Consider the following 24,773-nt stretch of genomic DNA (forward strand, 5'->3'; position numbering starts at 1 on the left):
TCTTTCGTTGTTTTTTTAATCTTCTGTTTTTTTAAAAATAATTTTTGGCATGCGAGTATGAGTATGAATATGTTTGTTTTTCAAGAGAACAGTTTATGGTGAAATACTACTGATACACCTGCTGTGTACATTTCTCTAGCCTTAACTCCCTCACCAGCAGTGAATTCTTCTTTCTAGCCAGAGTGAATGGGGCAAAGAAAAAAAATGGTATGTAAAATTGCATATAATAGAGTTTCAAGAGATGAGAGTGGGTGAGTTTCTGGTTTATTGCCAAGTAGGTTTTTTACATAACAAGGAATTTGCCTTGGTGTTGTGGAGCACAGCAGTCACAAATATACACAGTAAGAGAACATACAAGTATAACAAAAGTTGAAAAATCAATCCTAATATAAATATGAAATCAAAATTTACAATAAAAAATAAGTTCAGTTACCAGCAACTGAAAAATAATGTAAAAGAACTTAGAGTGCAGCTGTTCTGCAGCAGTGAAATGCAGTGAATTGAGCCTTGAAAGTTGATGTAAACAATTCCGACAAGTGTCCCAGCTTTTCTTAATTATATACAAACCCTCTGTGTGTACATTATAAGCAGTGTTGGCACAGACTGTGTTACACAGTATAATAATGGTTTATTACAACTTGCATCTTTTTTTTTTTATAGATGCCATCATTTCTATGAGTTATGATAACACCAAATGAATTACTAAGATCACTACAATGATTATATCATCACAAGACAATTCCATTGGAAGTTGACAAATGATTATAATGAAGTCATCACCTAACATATAGTAAGTAGTGTCTGGACTCTTTTTAAGTTACCATGTGAGATACAATAGGACATATCACAACAACGCTAATCTACCCAATGTTTTTAAATGTAATACTGTATCTGAATCTTGGTTTGAGTAGAGACTGATTCAGGGGAGATGGAACCACACTGCTAAAGACGTTTACATGAAGCATAATACCATTGTTTCTCTACTGAAGAAAAAAAGGGATTTAAGTTATTTGCAGCAGTAAGCCCTGCATTTGTCCCATGTAACATGTTCCACACACAGAGCCCAGAGTACAGTGATTAATCATGCCTAAAGTAAACAAATTTAAATGCCGTAGGAGGTAGAGAAGATAACCCTGCTCACTGTGAGGTTATGGAATGTAACATCACCATTTACAGTACATGTACTGGCTGAAATGAGCCAGTTTAGAAGAATGGCAGTTTAATAAGTAACTCCGCTGCTGTGCGTTGGCTCCTCTAAATCCTGTGTTAGTATATCAGCCAAAGTCTAGAGATATCTTACTATGTATTCCTCTCATGAAACAATATTCCTGGTGCAATTTAATTAATCGAGAAATTGAAGATTTGAGCGTTAACAACTTACTTATGATTCCTTCCTTCCTTTTCTATTAAGTTTTTTGTCACAAATTTTGATTGGTACACTTTGTGTTTGATTGAAGAACTCTTTAGATAAAATACACAGCCTAAGGATATGTACAGCAAATTAGAATGAAAGGACACCACATAATATTACTATGGTATACTACTATGACCTATAAGGACACAAACTAAAACTGACATCACATAATCTATATTAGGCAAAAGCAAAATCTGTAAAATATATATATATATATATATATAGAGAGAGAGATATATATATATATATATATATATATATATATATATATATATATATAGAGAGAGAGAGATATATATATATATATATATATATTTCTTTTTTTTTCTTTTTTTTTATTGTTAGTTTTGGCCTTACAAACAAACAATAAAGAGATACAATAAAAGAACATTCATTCATTCAAAAACATAATGGCAAATTTCCCCCAAAGACCAGACAAATATTTTGCATAATACCAGATGCTGCCGGAAATTCCACCGGATGTCCGTCACCTTCCGTTTTGTTTGTGTTGGCATTCTAAACTCCGGTCGATTTATGAGGACTATAGTTAACTGCTCCTCAGATCTCTGCAGGGTAAATCCAGACAGCTAGCTAGACTATCTGGCCAATCTGAGTTTTCTGTTGCACAACTAAAACAACCTTTGAACATACACATGTTCCACCAAAACAAGTTCCTTCCTGAGGCCATTTTTCAGTTTGGTTGAGCTGTTTGGTCCCATAACCTCCACGTATTGTTCCTGGGATATGGTCTATGCCAATAGCTTTCAGGATAGATGGGTTGCTGTTATTTATTTTATCTTTTTAAAGCTATAGTGCGTAGTTTCTGTCGCCCCCATAAGGAATTCTAAGTAATGACAACAACACTGTCATGCACAGCCCCCACCTCTCCTCCACACAGTTGCTAGTAGCCATGGAGGACGCGGAGGATTAAAAAAACATGATGGACTCTTCAGAAGAGATAATTATCTTCACTTGAGTTTCTGCGCGCGAAAGTCGCTGGACGACACAATCTTCTGAACATAGCCATACTGAGAAATACAGAGAGAGTTGTGTGGAGCTGATAGTCTTAATTAGCTTTGTAGCAACTCATTTGGCAGTGGCTTGAATGTAACAGACGTTCATTAATATCAAAAAGTTACGCACTAAAGCTTTAAATGTCTAGCCATCGGATAGTCCTCATTTTGTGTCTTAATAGAATATTTATGTTCTGACAGTCTGTCTTATAGTCTGCGTTTAGTTCTACCGATATAAAACACAATTTTTAAATGACATAGGTTGTCTTACAATTGATGAAGTGTCTTATTTCATTGTTTTTATCTCCATGGATATCCTAAAAGCTTTTGCATTGTGACACATTAGAGCAGTGATTACAGTGACAACACTGAAAACTTCCACAAGGTTTTGGAGGGAGCCAGGTAGTTTTAGGGTCTGCAGGTTGGTAGCTATGTACAAGCTTATCACTCAGGGTAGGTTGACATTTAACTAAAAATAGGAGGCTCTGAGAAGATGTGTTGTGTTGAGAGATCACATTGCAGCATGTTTAAATTTTTCCTGATTATATTTTTTATGTGATGGCCTCTTTACTAAATTTTGTAGAGAAAACACTCTCTCCTTATCCTGTCTGGATATCCGCTTTTGTAGGAGGGTATGTCATTGTAGGCCCCTCGCTTTATCTTTAGCCTTTTGAACCACTGTTTTCTCATACCCTCTTTGGATAAATTGGCTTTCCATTTCTTCAGCTTTAAGATCAAAAACACAATTTTCATCACAAATTCTCCTCACTCTTTGACATTGACCGTAAGGTATATTTTCTTTAAGATGCTTTGAATGACAGTTCTTTGCATGAAGTATAGTGTTACGGGAGGTTGGTTTCCCATAGATGGTGGAGTGCAAAAGAACATCTTCAAACCACTTCTCTAAATGTCTCTTAACTGTGTCTGTGGAACTTTGGTTTTCTGGATAAAAGCATTTGTGCTCACTGAATCTACTCCAGTTAAAATAAACGTTGCATTTCAGTTTGATTTAATGAATTCAACAGGTAAAGCTTGGCAAGCAGGCAGTTAAAGTCAAAGCAAAAAATCTACAAATGCAGATTAAAATATCAGAAGGTCAAAGCTTCCTGGGGGGTAAAAATAGCTTACACTGTGTGCATGTTGTTTTTTTATTTGCCTATTCTTTTTTGAAATTATAAACAAGCCACACTATTGTTGCAAACCTGTGTCATTGAGCTCTGCAGACAAAAGCCATTGGTATTTTTAGTTGACTGATCTATTTGTTGTGCATGTGTGAATGCTTGCAATGTTCGTTAAAAGAGGCATCATGCAGAGGCTGACATTTCCTATTGTATTTTGAAATGAGGCAGGACATTGGTACAACAGCACTAACCGTGAATCAGTGCATCGCATTATCTGTACAAATAGGGAACTCTAAGACAACTATATGCTACGGAAGACCATGAACAACATGTGATCCAGCTGTGCAGACATTCATCAGTAACTGTTGTCACTTTAGATGACACTTGAGAGTGCTTTATGTGGAAGGAATTATGAATAAGACAATATTGTAATATATATATATATATATATTTGACATATATATATATATATATATATATATTTGACAAATATATATATATATATATATTTGACAAATATTTTCTCATCAGGAACATAGTAGAACAAGTATTCATTTCAGTGATTATTGTAGTAGAGTTGCAGGAAGCGACTCCTCTGCCCCTGGAAACTCACAGCACACCAAAGCAGCAATTTGATGCTGACGGACAGGATCATAAAGCTACAGCAGGTTCTTCTCCTGCACTAATTATGTTTTGTTAAATGACGCATCAACATGACACCAGGACATTTCATTTCCTGATCTCATGTCATTAAGCAGACTCAAAACATCTTAAACAGCACTTTTGGGAGCAAGGCATAGAGTTTTGAAAGGGGAACAATATGTCCTTGAAGCAGTGCCTGTAACTATAGTAACAACGGACTGGTGTTAACTGACAAATGATATAAGTGGGATTTTGCTATAACAAAGGGCTATAGTCATGACCAGGATGATTTCATTTTAAAGATTTCTTTTGGGCATTTTCAGCCTTTATTTTGATAGGACAGCAGAAGACATGAAAGGGGAGAGAGAGAGGGGGAATGACATCGGAGTCAATGGACAATGGAGTCGAACCCGAGCCCGCTGCGTCGAGGAGTAAACCTCTATATTTGGGCACCCACTCTACCAACTGAGCTATCCAGGCGCCCGGGAGGATTTCATTTTAATAGAATCTTTATGTTAAAGTCAACCTCTGAGCTGTGTGAAGTGCAAAATACTGGGCTCCTGTGTCAGATCCATACTTCACAAGCATAAGTGGTGGGAAGATGTCTTTGAGATGTCAGTCACACAGGTAACCCTTGCACTTTATTCTCTAGAATCCTCAGTCTGCAATATAGAAGATCTTAAACCATAAAGCAAGCAGAGGCAGCAAAGACCTAATGCATAGCTTAAAGTTTGCGTTCGATGCCTTGTATTATGGTGAAGTAGGACTCCAAGTAGGAGTCAACTTTGAGTTTCAGGATACTGATGTGCTTCTTTTTCTTTTGGAAGATGAAAAACTCGAAGAATGGAAGGGAAAGTAAACATTTTCAGGCACTCATAACATAAGTAGAACAAGGACACAAGGCTAAAAACAAAAGAGAATGCAGACAAGTTTTGATCCCCCCAGGGTTCAGATCAGGGCAGAGTTAATGAAAAACAGATTAATAACACCTGCTTCCATATAAGGACAGATCATCTGAAGTAAACATGTGACATTACATAATAATAATGTATACTTTATTAATCCCTCACGGGAAATTACAATGTTTTCATTCTGTTGTTAGAACACACAGTACCTATACACTAAAAAGTACACTAATGGAAAGATGTCAGAGTGAGGGGGCTGCAGCTGTCGATGGACAGGCGCCCCCAGCAATTGGGGGTTCGGTGCCTTGCTCAAGAGTATCTTGGCAGTGCCCAGGAGGTGAACTGGCACCTCTCCAGCTACCAGTCCACCACCATACTTTGGTCCATATTACTTAAACTAGCAACCCTCCGGTTCCCAACCCAACTCCTTACACACTGAGCTACTGCCACCCCAAATGATAAAATGACCACATATATGTATAAACATGTTACATTTTGACTTCCAATTTGTTTTGAATGGATAACCATGTAATTAATTGGTTCATTGACTGATTCCAGCTTGCCCCAGATGATGCCTGGAAGTGCCCCCACTGTAAGCAGCTTCAGCAGGGCATGGTGAAGATGAGCCTGTGGACTCTCCCTGACATACTTATCCTCCATCTCAAGCGCTTCAGACAGGTAGGTGAGCCATAAAGTGGCCTCTGGGGAAGACAGGTACTCTAGTAAAACTTGCAATGAATAATTTATAACTTAAAGCTACATGAATCAGTACTTTTCAATTAACAATTGATCATATGACTGGTGTATGTGTAATGAGAAAGGGGTCACTCGTAGTGACAATGTAATGTTTTGGGTCAGATAGCTTCAGCAAAAAAAAGCTCTAATAAACCCACTGTACCTTACCAGCACCAAACATTTAGTGACTAGTTGGTGAACATAGTTGAACATTGAGCCAGATATTTTCCTAGGTGTTGGTGCAGACAAGAAGAGTGTTGAATGCTGATGTGTTTCCAGGTTTGCTGTATATATGTGAAAAGGCAATTGTTTGTTAACACAACTCCCATAGCAAGTTTACACGTAAAAAAAAAAAAAAAAAGTAAATATTGTGTATAAAGCTGGTTCTGCTGCCCCTAAGTGCCCCCTCCAAAAAAAATCAATGAATGCAGCTTTAAGAAAGTTGAAACTTTAAGATTATTAGAATGATGTCCATGCTTTCTGTATGTGTAAAAACTACTGAAAACTGGCTACTGAAACACTGATCTGGTGTAGGGTATCCGGTAAGAACTTGAACCAGAGATGTCTGACTTTGAGATCCAGGAAGATTTATTTACAACTCAAACATCACTCAAACAAGTTAACTATGAAGTTGTATTTGACGTTACATGTGAAGTTGGATGTGGTTTGCTGCTGCGTTCTGTCCAAGGGGGTAAGCTTCTCTCCACAACACGTACCTCCTACGGCGCCATTTTGATTCTAACAAGCACTCACCCGCCGTTAGCATTCCATTGACTGCCATTCATTTTGACGTCACTTTGACAGTGAATAACTTTACATCTGAAGCGTTTAAATACTTTATTTGTCCATTGTTTATTTCTAAAGAAACACGACAATGTATAAAAGGCTCCATTACCTTGTATCTCACGTTATGGCTCCGTAGTAGACGTTTTTGTAAAAATAGGTGATTGTACACCCCCAGTATCTTGTAACAACCTCAGTGACCTCAGCTGGGGAAATAAGAAAGGGATCAATCCCACATATCCTCTATATGACTGGTAACACGTTTGTCTCTGTCTGGAGGCGTGGGAGTGCATTGAATGCTGTATACAACCGAGATGAATGAGAAACATTCTCCTGGTCATCTTTGTAGAGAGAGAGATGTCCTGCCACACAGCAGGACGATAAAGAAACATGATTATCAATCAGTAATTGTGGTGGAATTTCCAGCTTACGAACTCATGCTATGTAATTTGAGACAGTGGTACCCCAGGTCTCATTCAGGTCAGTGTCCAACATAACAGCAATAGGGACTAATCTGTTTCAGGCAGAGTAGTAGTTCAATTCTGTGTCTCCATAGATGACATAACAGCTGTATGACAGTGCAGCCTCAAGCACTCCCATCCCGCCATGTTCAGGGGAGGAAGTTAACACATAACACATACTAACTTTCATACGCACACACCTAAGTTTAGGCTCTACTGCAGTATGGTCAGGCTGACATTGTTTTCAGTCTGTGCTGAGGTGCTTGGGTTCATGATTTAGGTAAGCGTTTGTGTTTACGGCGCCGGCAATATCTTTGTGTACATTGAAGGTTCAGCTAAATTTAACGCCTCCAGCATGAGTTTAAATACACCTACTGTACAGGAGAAGAGGAATTTCAGAAGTTGGGATGGCACTACACTTTGCTGTTTAATCCTAAATTATCCTCAATCGAGATTTTATTAAATGCTTCTGTGTAAGGCATCAAAGTGTCCCAAACCTTCTTCACATATGTGAATATGAGCTGTGCTGCTCCTGAGTTTTTCCATAACAGTAATTACCTGCAGCATGTCAGCCACTGCTGCTTCCCACCCAAGACACACAAAAATACATCTCACTGTGCTGCCTCCTCCCCAGACGGCATGACTGTCATGTTCAGGATTTTATCCTCACTGCTCGGCTGTATACAGGTCAGCTACACCGCACCCTTGGTAAAATAAACCAATCTTTACCCTCACCATTCTGTATTGTCGGATGGAGACCAATGTGAGCATCGAAGCCTCCCAGTAGTCTCTCCAGGTGTAGCCTTCTTTAAAGCTGTTTCCCAATGCACACTATAAGTAGACATGTTTTGACACATCACAGTAGGGAAAAGCACAGGTGTGAATAATAAAACTAAAGATGACTGAATTCTATTATTATATTATAGTTAATGTTTGTAACACCTGTGCTTTTCCTACTTTGACAAGCCAAACTGTCTGAAAAAAGGTTTTAACTTAAAACTTATAAGCACCAACAATGCCTGCAATACACAATCATATTTAGGCCACCCTCTCATTCTCTGGAACAAACTCATGCAATCATACAGTAATAGCATTAACAGGGAGCTCATTAGTATCCCCACATGCCAACAGGGACATCTACATGTAGTAGCTGCCTTTTGTCCTGTTTGGCTTAAGTGCCTCTCTAGACCAAATAAATATTATTATTACTGTAATAATTGTTTTTAGTGTTTAATTGTGGTGGAATTTCCAGCTTACGAACTCATGCTATGTAATTTGAGACAGTGGTACCCCAGGTCTCATTCAGGTCAGTGTCCAACATAACAGCAATAGGGACTAATCTGTTTCAGGCAGAGTAGTAGTTCAATTCTGTGTCTCCATAGATGACGGGAGACGTAACAGCTGTATGATAAAAACAGTGCAGCCTCAAGCACACCCATCCCGCCATGTTCAGGGGAGGAAGTTAACACATAACACATACTAACTTTCATACGCACACACCTAAGTTTAGGCTCTACTGCAGTATGGTCAGGCTGACATTGTTTTCAGTCTGTGCTGAGGTGCTTGGGTTCATGATTTAGGTAAGCGTTTGTGTTTACGGCGCCGGCAATATCTTTGTGTACATTGAAGGTTCAGCTAAATTTAACGCCTCCAGCATGAGTTTAAATACACCTACTGTACAGGAGAAGAGGAATTTCAGAAGTTGGGATGGCACTACACTTTGCTGTTTAATCCTAAATTATCCTCAATCGAGATTTTATTAAATGCTTCTGTGTAAGGCATCAAAGTGTCCCAAACCTTCTTCACATATGTGAATATGAGCTGTGCTGCTCCTGAGTTTTTCCATAACAGTAATTACCTGCAGCATGTCAGCCACTGCTGCTTCCCACCCAAGACACACAAAAATACATCTCACTGTGCTGCCTCCTCCCCAGACGGCATGACTGTCATGTTCAGGATTTTATCCTCACTGCTCGGCTGTATACAGGTCAGCTACACCGCACCCTTGGTAAAATAAACCAATCTTTACCCTCACCATTCTGTATTGTCGGATGGAGACCAATGTGAGCATCGAAGCCTCCCAGTAGTCTCTCCAGGTGTAGCCTTCTTTAAAGCTGTTTCCCAATGCACACTATAAGTAGACATGTTTTGACACATCACAGTAGGGAAAAGCACAGGTGTGAATAATAAAACTAAAGATGACTGAATTCTATTATTATATTATAGTTAATGTTTGTAACACCTGTGCTTTTCCTACTTTGACAAGCCAAACTGTCTGAAAAAGGTTTTAACTTAAAACTTATAAGCACCAACAATGCCTGCAATACACAATCATATTTAGGCCACCCTCTCATTCTCTGGAACAAACTCATGCAATCATACAGTAATAGCATTAACAGGGAGCTCATTAGTATCCCCACATGCCAACAGGGACATCTACATGTAATAGCTGCCTTTTGTCCTGTTTGGCTTAAGTGCCTCTCTAGACCAAATAAATATTATTATTACTGTAATAATTGTTTTAGTGTTTAATTGTGGTGGAATTTCCAGCTTACGAACTCATGCTATGTAATTTGAGACAGTGGTACCCCAGGTCTCATTCAGGTCAGTGTCCAACATAACAGCAGTAGGGACTAACCTGTCTCAGGCAGAATAGTAGTTCAGTTCTATGTCTCCATAGATGACGGGAGACGTAACCGCTGTATGATAAAACAGTGTTGCCTCAAGCGCACCCATCCCGTTATGTTCAGGGGAGGAAGTTAACACATAACACATACTCACATTCATACGCACTCATGTTTAGGCTCTCTAGTGCCTTTCTAGACCAAATAATAAATATTATTATTCCTGGTTGTTTGTTGTTGGACTTCTGTGCTAGTCATGGATTGTCTATAAGGGTGTCTATGTGTACTTGGTACCAGAGCGCCCTAGGCCAAAGGTCAATGATCGATTTTATAATCGTTTCATCTGATCTGAGGCTGTATGTTTTGGACACTCGGGTGAAGAGAGGGGCGGAGCTGTCAACCGATCACCATCTGGTGGTGAGTTGGGTCAGGGGGTGGGGGAAGACTCTGGACAGACCTGGTAAGCCCAAACGGGTAGTGCGGGTAAATTGGGAACGTCTGGAGTCCGACAGACTTTCAACTCACACCTCCGGCGGAGCTTTTCGTGCATCCCTGTGGAGGCTGGGGGCATTGAACCCGAGTGGACAATGTTCAAAGTTTCCATTGCTGAAGCTGCGGTGAGGAGCTGTGGTCTTAGGGTCTTAGGTGCCTCAAAGGGCGGTAACCCACGAACACCGTGGTAGACACCGGTGGTCAGGGAAGCCGTCCGACTGAAGAAGGAGGCTTTCCGGGATATGTTATCCCAGAGGACTCCGGAGGCAGTTGCAAGGTACCGAAGGGCCCGAAGGGCTGCAGCTTCTGCCGTGAAAGAGGCAAAGCAGCGGTTGTGGGAGAAGTTCGGAGAAGACATGGAGAAGGACTTTCGGTCGGCACCAAGGTGCTTCTGGAAAACCGTTCGCCACCTCAGGAGGGGGAAGCGGCGAACTATCCAAGCTGTGTACAGTAAGGATGGGACACTGTTGACCTCAACTGAGGAGGTAATAGGTCGGTGGAAGGAGCACTTTGAGGAACTCCTAAATCCAACTAATACGCCCTCTATGGTAGAGGCAGAGCTGGAGGATGATGGGGGATTGTCGTCAATTTCCCTGGTGGAAGTTGCTGAGGTAGTTAAACAACTCCACAGTGGCAAAGCCCCAGGGATTGATGAGATCTGTCCAGAAATGCTTAAAGCTCTGGGTGTGGAGGGGTTGTCTTGGGACGGTGCCTAAGGAGTGGCAGACCGGGGTGGTGGTTCTCCTTTTTAAAAAGGGGGACCAGAGGGTGTGTGCCAATTACAGGGGTATCACACTGGAGGGAGCCTGTGAGTATGCCCAACCGGTCTACATGTGTTTTGTGGATCTGGAGAAGGCGTATGACCGGGTGCCCCGGGAGATACTGTGGGAGGTGCTGCGGGAGTACGGGGTGAGGGGGTCCCTTCTCAGGGCCATCCAATCTCTGTACGACCAAAGCGAGAGCTGTGTCCGGGTTCTCGGCAGTAAGTCGGACTCGTTTCAGGTGAGAGTTGGCCTCCGCCAGGGCTGCGCTTTGTCACCAATCCTGTTTGTAGTATTTATGGACAGGATATTGAGGCGTAGTCGGGGTGGAGAGGGGTTGCAGTTCGGTGGGCTGGGGATCTCATCGCTGCTTTTTGCAGATGATGTGGTCCTGATGGCATCATCGGCCTGTGACCTTCAGCACTCACTGGATCAGTTCGCGGCCGAGTGTGAAGCGGCTGGGATGAGGATCAGCACCTCTAAATCGGAGGCCATGGTTCTCAGCAGGAAACCGATGGAGTGCCTTCTCCAGGTAGGGAATGAGTCCTTACCCCAAGTGAAGGAGTTCAAATACCTTGGGGTCTTGTTCGCGAGTGAGGGCACAATGGAGCGGGAGATTGGTCGGAGAATCGGCGCAGCGGGTGCGGTATTACATTCAATTTATCGCACAGTTGTTATGAAAAGAGAGCTGAGCCAGAAGGCAAAGCTCTCAATCTACCGGTCAGTTTTTGTTCCTACCCTCACCTATGGTCATGAAGGCTGGGTCATGACCGAAAGAACAAGATCCAAGGTACAAGCATCCGAAATGGGTTTCCTCAGGAGGGTAGCTGGCGTCTCCCTTAGAGATAGGGTGAGAAGCTCAGTCATTCGTAAGGAGATCGGAGTAGAGCCGCTGCTCCTTCGCGTCGAAAGGAGCCAGTTGAGGTGGTTCGGGCATCTGGTAAGGATGCCCCCTGGGCGCCTCCCTAGGGAGGTGTTCCAGGTACGTCCAGCTGGGAGGAGGCCTCGGGGAAGACCCAGGACTAGGTGGAGGGATTATATCTCCAACCTGGCCTGGGAACGCCTCGGGATCCCCCAGTCGGAGCTGGTTAATGTGGCTCGGGAAAGGGAAGTTTGGGGTCCCCTGCTGGAGCTGCTACCCCCGTGACCCGATACCGGATAAGCGGACGAAGATGGATGGATGGATGGATGGATTATTCCTGGAATTATTTTTGTAGTGCTGCTGCACTAAATAAACATCTATCTAATAGGTCTTAATTATCTAGTCTGTCATAATGTGGTTGATTTACTCAGCAGCTGTGTTTGATGTGCCTGAAACTATGTACCTGAAACTATGTACCTGAAACTATGTACCTGAAACTTGCCTGTGTGTGTGCGTGCGTGCGTGCGTGCGTGCGTGCGTGACCATTTACTTCCGAATTGGTTTTCAGTTCATAAGCACAAAGTGTACCTCACGCTATTGTAATTAAGTATTTTGTTTTTCAAAGCGTCATTCACCAAAAGGTGCCCAGCCCGCATGGGCTTACAAGACACTACAAGCATAACAAACAAGAGAAATAACATACTTAGAGCAAACAAATATAACACACCTGCACCATGCATGTCAAACACTGTCAAACTTTGTATTCAAAGCAAATAAGCACAATCCTTAGGCATTACAGCTATAAAACATAACGTAGGGCTCATCTGAAGCACAGACTGCTTTTAACACATCATACATAAAGCTAGGTGAAACACTTTGTCTGTAAACAAGGGCTGAAGTCTACATTCATCAGACATAGAAAACAAATCAGGACATTCTGCAGACATTTAAGGATAAAGCCTGTGTCTGGGATTTTGATATTGTTATGCTCAATTAATGTCTTGACCCAGGGTTAGGTTTAACAGGTGCTGTTTAAGTCACGTCATCCATCTCAATCGTTTCTGACTAAAGCTGCTGCTGTGCTGCTAACATCCTGCTGCCATTACGCGACCTCTATAGACATTAAGTAAAAAGCAAGTGGAAACCTCTGGGCCTGAAAAGTGAAGACAATGCGGAAGTGCATTAAACCTGCATTCTTTATATTGGCCAATGGTGCAAAAAGAAGGCTACCTTATGATTGACAATGTTCTACCATGGTGCCCGTGCATAGTGTCCTCGGGTTGTCTTTCAGATCCACCCCTCGCTCCTCCCCCAGCTCCCCAGAAGAGGCATATATATATATATATATATATATATATATATATATATATATATATATATATATATATATATATATATATATATATATATATATATGAGGTCGGGTGTATGCAAAACCTTCCATCATGATACGGGGCTTCAATATTAAAAAATAATTCGAAGGGGAAATCTATAATTAATTACATTGCACAGGAAACTGCTGCTGCACTTCTTAATGGTTTCAATCGGATTCTTGAATCTTTCAATAATGCAAAGATCCTGTTGTGACAGTGGCCATGAACGTGATTGAAAGTTTTAGCTTTAGACACATGTGCAGCTAGTTTTCTTCCCATTGAGTCTTTGATGTGATATTACTTAAAAACTGTAATTTGTATTAGTGTTTTATATCAAGCAAGTTTTGTTTTTTTATTTGCTGCACCAATATTTTCATTGCTGTTTATCCAATTTTAGTTTTGAATTCTTTTAAATCCACTCCTCTGCACATATGTGTACTGTATGTATGAATACAATGAAATGTTGAAACAGGTTGGCGAGCGGAGGAACAAGCTGTCAACCCTGGTGCGTTTCCCCCTGACTGGTTTGGACATGGCCCCCCATGTGGTAAAGAGGAGTCAGAGTATGAGGAACCTCAACTCAGGGGCCTGGCCACCGCCCTGGAAGCAGGCTTCAGGCCAACACCACCAACCTGCTGACATGATCCTCCCCCTCGACTATCTGTACGATCTCTACGCTGTGTGTAACCACCATGGAGGAATGCACGGAGGACATTATACTGGTATGGAATTGGGTGGTAAAATACATTATTTACGATGTAGTAACTTTTTGTTTTAAGGTTTTCTTTGCGACATTGTCAAATAAACGAACGTGCTTAAACAATTAATCTATTAGTTGATTCGTTGACAGAAAATAAATGTATATATTAATATCAGCTAAAAATACTAACATCTGGTGAGTTGACAGAAAATAAATTGATATATTAATATCAGCTAAAAATACTAACATCTGGTGAATACACTTTTACAAATATGAGCATTTGTTTACTGTCCTTTACTTCACCCCACTGAATACCTATTAACTATGTTTTTTCCATTGGCTGTATTTTTGACTGTTGATCAGGCCAGCATTTTAACACACATTCTCAAATAATTTTCAGATGGGACTTTATAGTTACTTTTAGCCAATCTAAGTTGCTTTTGATGATTTCAGTTCCTGTCTATTATTTGTTAATTTGCTGATCCTGTAAATGATGTACAACACATCAGTCTGCTGCACTGCTGCTGCATTTTCAGTTTTAGTCATATCAACTCATTTTTAGCACATCCTGACTATATTTTTCCAACAGGATGATCCCAGTTTCTCTTAGACTTAATTATGGGACACAGATTTTTTTTTTTTAAATTTGAATAAAAAGTGTCCGTTGGATACAACTCTTTGACGATGTGGGTCTCTAATGACCTCGAAACACTGGCCAATGAACTCTGGTCCTTCCCACACAGGCAGTAATTGCAAGTAGTCTAATAGGTCCCTACATATGTGATGTATTTTCAGTAATTGCCAACAGTGCCTCAAACTGCCGGTGTGGAGGATTTCCCACACTAATGAGGTCAGCTCTTTGCTTATCCTAATAGGTGGCCGCCACACACGTTCAGATGCTTTTTCATATTATTTTACATCAACCGGCTTATAAAATTACAATAATAACAAAATAATTTAACAGAATGAGGTGGATTTAAAAATGAAACCCCTTCCTGCCATATTCTGAGGCAGAGTTATTTCTGTCTCTAGTCTATTACATTCCTTCAGCTTTTGGGACACACTGGCCGGTATGCAGGTGATGTGTTCAGATGACTGGCAGGATGGAAACCTTGACACACTGGTGAGGCAAAGGTCTGTAATTGCAGGGGATGGTTGGAAAGGACACACAGCACTGCAACTAGTAGGAGAATTGGAGACAGCAGGAGATGAGGAGGGTAAAGCAGTTGTCTCCGTGACAGCTTGCTTGGCAATTGCATCCTGTCTCTGGGTCTTTCATGGCATGGAGGTGGAAATGGGAGCCTTATGCACTATAATAACAAGGACACAGTGTTTTTTTTTTTTATATGTAAAGCAGATTGGGTTTACTTATTTAATGTGTTGTACACTTTAAATGATGAGGCATGCTTCAACAATCCCAATGACAATGTAGGTGGATTTCTTAGCTATGAATTATTTCATGTATTATACATGCAGCGGAACTGAAGTATTGCTTGACTTGATGTGAGCACTTTCTCATAACTGCCATTAAGTTACGTAAGTCCTGGTGTCCATTGTTCATACTTGTTGTCATTTTATAATCCAGCTTACTGTCGGAATTCAGTGGACGGACAGTGGTATAGCTATGATGACAGCAGCGTAGACTTGGTGCCAGAGGAAGAAGTATGCACCAGAGGAGCCTACATTCTTTTCTACCAGAGACGCAACACCATTCCTCCATGGTCGGCCAATTGCTCTGTCAGAGGTATGATATTGAATGACTACACTGTAAAAAAGGTTTTTAATTTAAAAAAAAATGTTATTTCATGTTGTGTCAAAAAAAAAATTATAATTGTTGCCAGTTGATATTAGTTATTATAAAAACTTGGTAATTAGTTGTAAATACTCTGAATAGTTGTAAGGAGAACTTGATATTAGTTGTTATAAAAAATTGGGAATTAGTTGGAGGGACAAATTATTTTTGTACCCTCGACTATTATCGTTACGTTGGCAGCACAATCCAGAAATAATAATAATTCATGCCACTAGTTCACTTGTTATTTTAAGTTGATAAAACTAAGCAAACGAGAACACATGGAGGTGAATGTTTGTAGGACAAAAATGTTTGAATTAATGTGTTCACAACAAACACTCCTCATATGTTCCCTGAGCCATCTGAGAGTTGCGGTTGAGAGAGCTGTCTGAATCAGATTCTGATTAAACATTCACCATTTTAGTTTTTACATTGCACCATTCATGTGACATGCTGGACCTGCTCAACATAAAATACACGTGTGATTTGCAGTGTTTCTCCATAGGCTGATCCATGAACAGTAGGAACACATAAGGTAATAGTGCTACAGTATAGAAATAATTTAGAATAATTTAGGGATTTCTCTGTAGAGCTAACCCATGAATAACTCATTGAAAATCAGTAAACTGTAAAGAAACAAAGTAGGAACACTACACTGTGTTCTCCGTAGTTCAAAGCATGCGTGGCCTATTTCCAGTTATCATGTAATTATGAATACATTAACTGTATTCATATTTTACAGTTACAATTATTCAGACTAAAAAACAAAAATAACCTTCCATCAAAAAAATACAATTGAAGTGGCTTTTTTATTTTTCCTCTTTCATGGTAACATGCACCAAGACCCCTTTAATTGTTGCATGTACAGGGATGTAATACACGCAGGCTAAAGTATTTACCTGGCCAGCTCCTACAGAATACAGATACAGCACTGGACATATCAGAGAGGAGTGAACATAAAGATATCAGTTGTTAACCAAATCAGTGTCTACTTCATAATAGCACATTTTGGACATTCAGTGCCCTCTGTGTAATGCCGTCTTTACTGATTTTCCTCCTTTGTGAGTTGCTATGATACTGGTTCAGAGTCACAACATGCTGGTGCAAACATTAAAAACTGAATTGGAAATGACTTTGTTTGAGGCGTTTCATGTAAGAGGCAGACACCCACTCTTGGATTCGCTTCGCTCTACTCCCATCCGGCCACAAAAATTCTACATTCTACAGCAAGATCTTTGTGCCCTCTGCCATAACTGCCCTCAACAAACTGTAGCAATAATACTCATGTTCTTGTGACTTTATTGTGGTTCTTGTGGCTGGGTTTTCTTCCTTAATTGTTCTTATGTGTGTACAGGCTTTGGAAACAAATTTCCACTAACCGAGGACAATACATTATCTATCTATCTATCTAATATCTTAAATCACGTGAAATGTATCAGGTGATAAAACTTTATATATTGACAAATGTAAAAACACTTGGAGTTACATTGTTACACATTAATTGACTCTAGAGGGCTTATTATCTCCATTTTCTGCTTGTAGACCAGAATACAGCATCTGAATCATTGTGTCTCTGTTTTGCACATGTACATTCTACCAATACTTAATGTTCTCTGTGGTTACACTAGCAGCCGGTGGGGCCTACACCACAGGGTGTCTTTTTGCCCCTACACAAATTTGTCGGTGGCAACAAAGATTTTTGGCAAAAAATATTCCTTCCAATAATGTTTTTAAAGAAGCTCGTAAACAGCAGCATACAATAGACTAATGACACCCCCACGGCGTATATTAATCATACAATGATGCAGGACCAGCAATGTCAAACACCTGCTTAAAGGCACAGTGGGGAAGGCAGAGAGCCGCTAGAAAATTACCTTAAATTACGTGACTGTAGGGAAACTGTACATGTGTGATATGTAATAAAAAAAAAAAAACCTCATTGTCATATCACACCCAATGCTGAGATCTTCATATGATTCAAGTTTTTAATGACAGTATTTATTCCATGCTGTGCCTGGTATTGGTTTTGTCAGCATCAGTTGCAAACATAAACAAATTTGAAAGGAAATGTTACAACAACAATAAAAAAAAAAACATCCATCCTGTGCAGGGTCGCAGGGGGGCTTGGAGCCTCTAGTCTGAGCTCCAGCCTGTTAGTGTGTACTTCACTAAATGCCATCAGAAAAATTCATTCAGAAAGTACTCAACTTCCAGAGGAAAAGGCAGACAGGAAGAACAGAGGACACAGAGCGGTTAAAGTTTATTAAGGGCACCATTACAATTCAGGTAACATTATTAACTGGCCATGGCTTCTTTAGTGGGGTGCATGCCCACACCGGTACTACAAATGTCAGAAGGGCTTCTGATTAACCTTTATCGTTATAACTGTCCTTTCCTTCCACTATACAGTACATCTCAGTACATTTCTATTTTTGTATTACACATATTTTCTCCACATACGTACATAAGTACACATAGGTACATATGTACGGGGCGCAGTTGAAAAAAAGGGATGTCACCTATTGTCGACCACAATTTAGCAGCATTTGAATCAAAATGTAATGACAGCTGCTTCTTTTCGGTGTTTAACTTATAATAAATAATAAATTAATAATAATAACGATTTTGAAAACTTTGATTCTTGATTATTTAGTCATGAATATTTAATGTTTTAGAGAAATACTTAAGATTTGTATAAGATTTGAAGTTGAAGACCAAGTGGCGCCAGCTCATTACATGATGAATTTCTATTATTTAAGTATACTATAATTATTGCTATATAATATTGCTATATAACTTGTTCATTTCCTCCAACAAAACATTAAAAAAGGTCTAAATATTATGCATATTGTCTGTTCAAAATTGAGCTATTTGACGTTGACTGCTGCAGAGCCATGTCCATGCATGCACAATAAACTACTTTAGGATTAGTACAAAATATATTCAATCATTTTGGAATTTGTGGCTAAGCTAAGTGTACAGAGGGAGCTGTGCGAAGGTCCAGTTGCATTGTGGGAATATGTTAGTTTAGTTTATTATATGATCCCCATTAGCTGTGCCCTTAAGCACAGCTACTCTTCCTGGGGTCCACATTTAAAAATATATATTAAACATTACAGTCCACATAACTCCATACATTTATGAACATACATGAAACATTACTCAACATCTAAAATATACATGTAACATTACAGTCAACATCACTCAACACATTTAAAGCATACATTAAATATTACAATCAACATCACTCAACACATTTAAAGCATACATTAGTCTATATGAAAAGTAGGGCTGTCAAACGATTCATGTTTTTAATCGTGATTAATCGCTGAATTTCTATAGTTAATCGCGATTAATCACATATTTTATCACATGATCAAAATTCTATTATTTTGCATTTCAGAACAGTTTTTAAGTACATATTAACAATCAAAAGCAATGTTTACCAGTGTATCTTGATTGGGAATCAAATGAATGCAAAGAAAGTTACTTTATGAACTTGATTTTAAGATTTGTAATTATTTATTTACTGTAAACAAAAGTAAAATGTGTGAATCTGTCATTATTGCACAATTCCTCCAAGTACCTAACTAAAAAACAAAAAATCCCTATCCTTACCAGAGTCAATATAGTGTTTAATAACTCCTAAATAATGTTGATTACTCACTGACGTCCAGTGATCACCCGTTAATGAGAATAGGGAGTGGAACGGCTTTCCGTAGACGGGCTTTGGTACTACTATGCTTAGCTCCGTAGGTAGTAGCTCAAGCTTGACGTGTTTCGGTGATATTTTAATTCGGCTTTACACAATGTGCATATGGCTTTCGACTTGTCTACGAGCCGTCCGGGAGTTTTGGAAAATAAAAAGCTCCATTCAGAGTTATTGCTGCTGTGTTTCTCCATCATGCCTGCAGCAGCAGGATGTGTTACGAGGAAGTGGCAGCTTGATGATAAGTAACGGTGCTGCAAAGGGTCAAAATAGTAGCCTGTTAGGCACGACGCAAAGCCGAGTGAAGTGTAAAATAAATTAATAAATGCTGGCATGAGATTAAAAAAAATTAATCTCATCGCGTCGGCCCTTAATCGCATCGCGATTAACACGTTAACGCTGACAGCCCTAATGAAAAGATAAATAAAGATTCCAGAAATGCCTGGCAGTCTACAAATATGATGCTCCAAAAATATGATGGTATAGGTCACAGGTTTAAAAAAAAAAAAAAAAAAAAAAAAAACTCCTATATAGGAGTGCAATAGTCATTCTTAATTGGCTTAATTAGTGGAATACACTTTTATGGTTTATATCCGTCCTCTGATCCCTCTCTTCCCTCTGTGTGTCTCACAGGATCCACAAGTTCATCAATGTCAGACCACTGGCTGATCCGACTGACGGGGGATAATAAGAGAGGCAGTCTGGTCTCTCGATCCTCCACCACCTGCCCATCTTCATTACCTGACTCGCCCGAGTCTCCGGTCTTCCTTGAAAATGGTTCTAAACAGGAAAGAGGTAAGGGGCCACACTCAGTATTTGCCCTAATCAGTTCAGTATCTTATTGGTTGTTTATTTCAAGATTAATTAAAAACTAAAATGTAAATGTAAAAACTAAAACATTTTCCTCTCTACATAATTGTTAGGGGGGTTTGAGAGAAGGCCATTTATCAGGGGTCTTCAGGGACGCAGCGTGAGCATGAGAGCCCCCAGCAAGCCCAGGGACACCCTGAGCAAAGTGTTTCCCCTGCGCTGGTCCTTTGGTTCAAAGGACATGCGTAAACCTGAACAAGTGCCTCCATCTGTTCAAGATCCTGCCCCTGTGGAGCTGGTACAATACCTGGAATCTGGCCGGCGGCCCCGGTGCACAAAGGATCCAATAGTAACGTTGATGAGCGACCCACGCATCACAAAGGCAGCTGCTGAGGGCCGGGCTTCAACCAGTGTCCGATCTTCCAGTGTTGGGAGCTTACATTTTATGAATAAGGCAGGGGATGAGCTGCCACCTGAGTCTCCACAGGTCCCAGAGGGCCAGAGGAGGCCATCAGATAAGACTGCCAGCTTGAGACGCAGGAAGGGGAGCCAGACAAGAGATGAGAGCATCACCAATATCAGCAGTAGCTGTAGCAGTAACACCCTCACCAGGAGGAAGGACGCCAGGAAGCAAAGCTCCTCCAAAGCATCCCAGGATACTACTGAGACAAAAAGGAGTTCCAGTTCTGGAGTTCAGCCCAGCTACAGCACTCCTAGCCTTCATGATGGGACCCTGAGGAGACAAAAAGGGGACACAGGGTCTGATAGGGAACACCGCGGTGCATATGAAGGAAACTCTAAGACCAAGAAAGGAGAAGTGCCCAAGAGCCATGAGGGACTGCTCTCCTTCTTTAAAGGTAACTTCCTGAAGAAGGATAAGGACTCAAGGAAGTCCAAGGAGGGTGAGTCAGGGAAAGGAGGAGTTGAGGAAGGAGGCAGGAGGACTCTCTCTAGGCTGTCACTGTCCAACGGAGCAGCAGGAGGTGGAACTGGGGTGGAACGAGGCAGGTCTAATGGCTCTGGCCATATGGGCGATGAGCTGTCAAACGGGAAGGTGGGACGAACCACGGTGGAAATTAAGCGCTCCCAGAGCTCCTCCAACATCCCCACCAAAGCGGAGCAGAGCATGCGTAGGACAGTATCTCTGCATCGTAATGGGATGTCTACAGCCCCAGCACCATCACGCAGCCTGACAACAGACAAACCGTCTTACGGCACCCTGCAGAGGACTCGTTACAGCACAACCTCGCTGGGACGCAAAAGGACAGTCCCAGAGTCCAGCTTCTGACACAGAGATATTCAACACATCCATTCCACACACACACAAAGCCTATTATATGTCATAAAGTGAATGATGTGCATTCTCTGAGATCAAAGCAATAGAGCTCCATTCACAGAGGTACGCCTTTTTGTCCCCGGAGAATGAACTGTCTTAAGTGGCCTGCACCATGGAGTTGAGAGACACGGAGTAAAGGAAGGATCCTTTAACGCTGGGATATAAAGAGCAGAATGAAATGATATCCATCAAACATCAGAGGGAGTCCATTTTTATTCATTTTTGTATTACTTCAAACAAGTGCCTGAGCAACCAATATGCAGTTTAGACCAATGAGTTTGTCTGTTTAGCACTGGAAGCAAGAAATCACACACACACACACACACACACACACACACACACACACACACACACATATTATCCACATTTGTGTCTTATTACTGTAGTGTGAGTGTCTGAATTCATCACATTTTGAATTCTCTTGGTTGTTTGTCACACTGATTGTGTTCATTTATAAGAATGTAATGGGTCCACTTGATTAATGGTTGTGCTTTGAGGCTGCAGTTTGCGATTAACATCAATTATTATTTTTTTTTAATCTTTAATCTGTTAAATGTTTATTTAAAATTCAGGATGACTTTACACACAAAGCAGTGTTTTTAGAAAGCATTGACATGTCCCCATGCGACCCAGATTGCAGCTGTTGTTTATTTCATGTTAAAGATTATAAGGACAAGTAACACTTTATTTGTCTACTGTGAAGTGTAATATTAATGCAATATCCACTCTTAGAAAATGTTTTGCACCTTTTTATATAACATCAATTAACCATATTGAATGCATTCATGGTGTTTATTTTCATCTTAAATTCTGGTGCAACCACTTTATTTCTCTTAGTGTATGATTTCCTTTGTCATGGAAACAGTTGCATTTAGCTGTGGGATATGGGGTGGCGTTGACCACAATCAGCACAGCAAGAGTGTGGCTTTTTCTCAGAATGCAGAATGTGGCTGCATCTTATGCTGTACTATTGAAGCTGTGGTTGTACGTAGCTGTCTAAAAAATACTCCTTTCTCTTTGATTGTGAGGGGTTTTTCACAAGAATCTGACATTCACTGACATTTTTGCAATCAATTTTCACTGTAGCAGAGCTTGAAGTATTGCACCCTGATATTGACCGCATTTGGCCAGTTAACTAAGAAAGATACTCCACACAACACCAAAATGGATGCTAAAATGCAAGGTGCAAAGAGTGTCAGTGTTTTAGGGTGGGGTCTTTCCTTTAATTATGCCTAGTCTGAACAATCTATATATAGATATATGTATTTTATTTTTATGTATGCATTTACTGTGTTTTCTTTTCGATAACACAAGCTAACTAGTACTAATTAGCTGTCAACACTAACTGAGAATTGTACCAAGAAGATCCCTCTAAGTGTCTAAGTGTTTATTCAGCACAATCCATCCCTTGTTACTAATGTAATGTAACAAAATGTACAGTCCCTCTGACACTAAGCTCTGCCCATGGCCCCACCCCCAAGCTTGTGATTTTAAATCTTTCATACTAATCAGTGAGAACTGTAATGTTCCAGTTATTTTGTGAATCCGGCATAATGAAGATTTTTCTGTGCACTTTGTCTTTTCACAGGTTAGAGTATGATGATAAATTATGACAGTATTTATGTCCCGTGAGCATGAGTTATACTCTGCAACATTTATTTTGGACTCTATGGAGCACATGCAAGCATATTTTATTTAATTTAGTGTAATCTGTTTTATTTTTACTTTACTATCTTTTTTTTCAATATGCATGGGCTTCACATCTACATGGTTAGTGTTTTACTTGTATGTAATACTTAGTGACCCTCCATTAATGAAAATTGGTGACTTCCTATTCACTAGCCTGCTTCTAATTCTGGTCGAACTATGGCGGTATAACTGTTTGGCTGTCTGGACCTGCTCATATGCTGCTTCAGTTATATTTGAATGTTGTATGTGCACAGATATTTCCCATGATGCCTTCTCAGGCTCTACACATGTATGGCCCCTCATTAATATTTGCACAGTGCTGAGATTTCTTTTGCACTTTACACATAAGAGGGGATCTCTTAAGTAAATAGAACTAGAGATGGCCCGATACCATTTTTTGCTTCCCGATACCGATTCCGATACCTGAACTTGCGTATCGGCCGATACCGAGTACTGATCCGATACCAATGTGTCATATATTTTATTATGTTTTAACAACAGTATAATACTATCCCTGTATGGATGTGATATTATTTCTATCTTTGTTGTCGGTCTGGCTCAGGTTAAACTCTTTGTGAAACATGAACAAACACAAACAATGAATGCCCCAGAACTTTCTTTTATTATGCAGTTTGACAGTCAGTTATAACGGAAAAAGAACATAAATAAACTACTTTAACTTAGATTTTCTTTAGGGCTTTATTACGTGGTATCAGATCGGTGCATAAACTCCAGTACTTCCCGATACCGATACCAGCGTTTTAGGCGGTATCGGAGCTCATCTCTAAATAGAACTACTGCTAATGCTAAACTCAAGGGCATAGCTGTTTTAAAAAAGATCTGTCATCTTGCGAACAGTTTACTGACAGGGTTATATATGTTACATATCTTTGTATTTAAGTTGGGAAGCTGCTTTTGTTCACTTCTCACCAACAATAAACACATTGGAATATTGACCCTGAAGTAGGTGGTAATGGAAAACATACAATATAATATAAGTTAATTAAGAAATATAAGTAGCAGTGTATAACCAAAGCAGTCAACATATGTTGATGGTGTATTCACCCTCATAATCCAGTTTGTTATTAAAGTTCAAATATAGAGGACATTGAATAACCCTCAGCATTTGCAAGCCTTCTCTATGATTAATCATTATGAACCCTTCATAACCTGAAGACCAACACTATCCTGTATCAAGAATTTGTTATGTACTTCCAAATGACTATGAATACTGGATTTACGGTAGATAATCTGTGCAGTCATCAAATCTTTTTCTTTGGAGTTCAGTTGACTCTTATTGGAGCTGTGCATCAATTTGTCAACCCATATTAGAGACTGGAAGAGGCTCTCTTATTTGCAACTAGGTAGTCTAGATCAACGACAGTACTTTTTCAGGATAATTGCCCCACATCCAGCGCCGCCGGATGTTCCGCCAGACATCCCTCACCTTCCGCTCTATGTGTTGCCGTTCTCAAACTGTTCATTCGGGAAACGACAACAACCTTCGAGCTAGCAAGTTACACACTGAAAATGGCAAGTTTTGAAGAAAAT

General features: G+C 40.2%; 1 protein-coding gene across 1 annotated transcript in view; it reads left to right on the forward strand.

The window, feature by feature from the left end:
- The window catches only part of usp43a (ubiquitin specific peptidase 43a), a 111,116-nt gene extending 87,749 nt beyond the window's left edge, over window positions 1-23,367 (forward strand). Inside the window, exons 12-16 of the mRNA XM_078280253.1 lie at window positions 5,654-5,773; window positions 13,659-13,908; window positions 15,472-15,630; window positions 20,021-20,182; window positions 20,311-23,367. Of these exons, the coding sequence (XP_078136379.1) occupies window positions 5,654-5,773; window positions 13,659-13,908; window positions 15,472-15,630; window positions 20,021-20,182; window positions 20,311-21,485 (1,866 nt within the window). The 3' untranslated portion in view covers window positions 21,486-23,367. The remainder of the gene's footprint in view (window positions 1-5,653; window positions 5,774-13,658; window positions 13,909-15,471; window positions 15,631-20,020; window positions 20,183-20,310) is intronic.
- The last annotated feature ends 1,406 nt before the right edge of the window (window positions 23,368-24,773 follow it).

The sequence above is a fragment of the Sander vitreus genome, chromosome 2 (genome assembly GCF_031162955.1).
Source record: "Sander vitreus isolate 19-12246 chromosome 2, sanVit1, whole genome shotgun sequence".
NCBI lineage: Eukaryota > Metazoa > Chordata > Actinopteri > Perciformes > Percidae > Sander > Sander vitreus.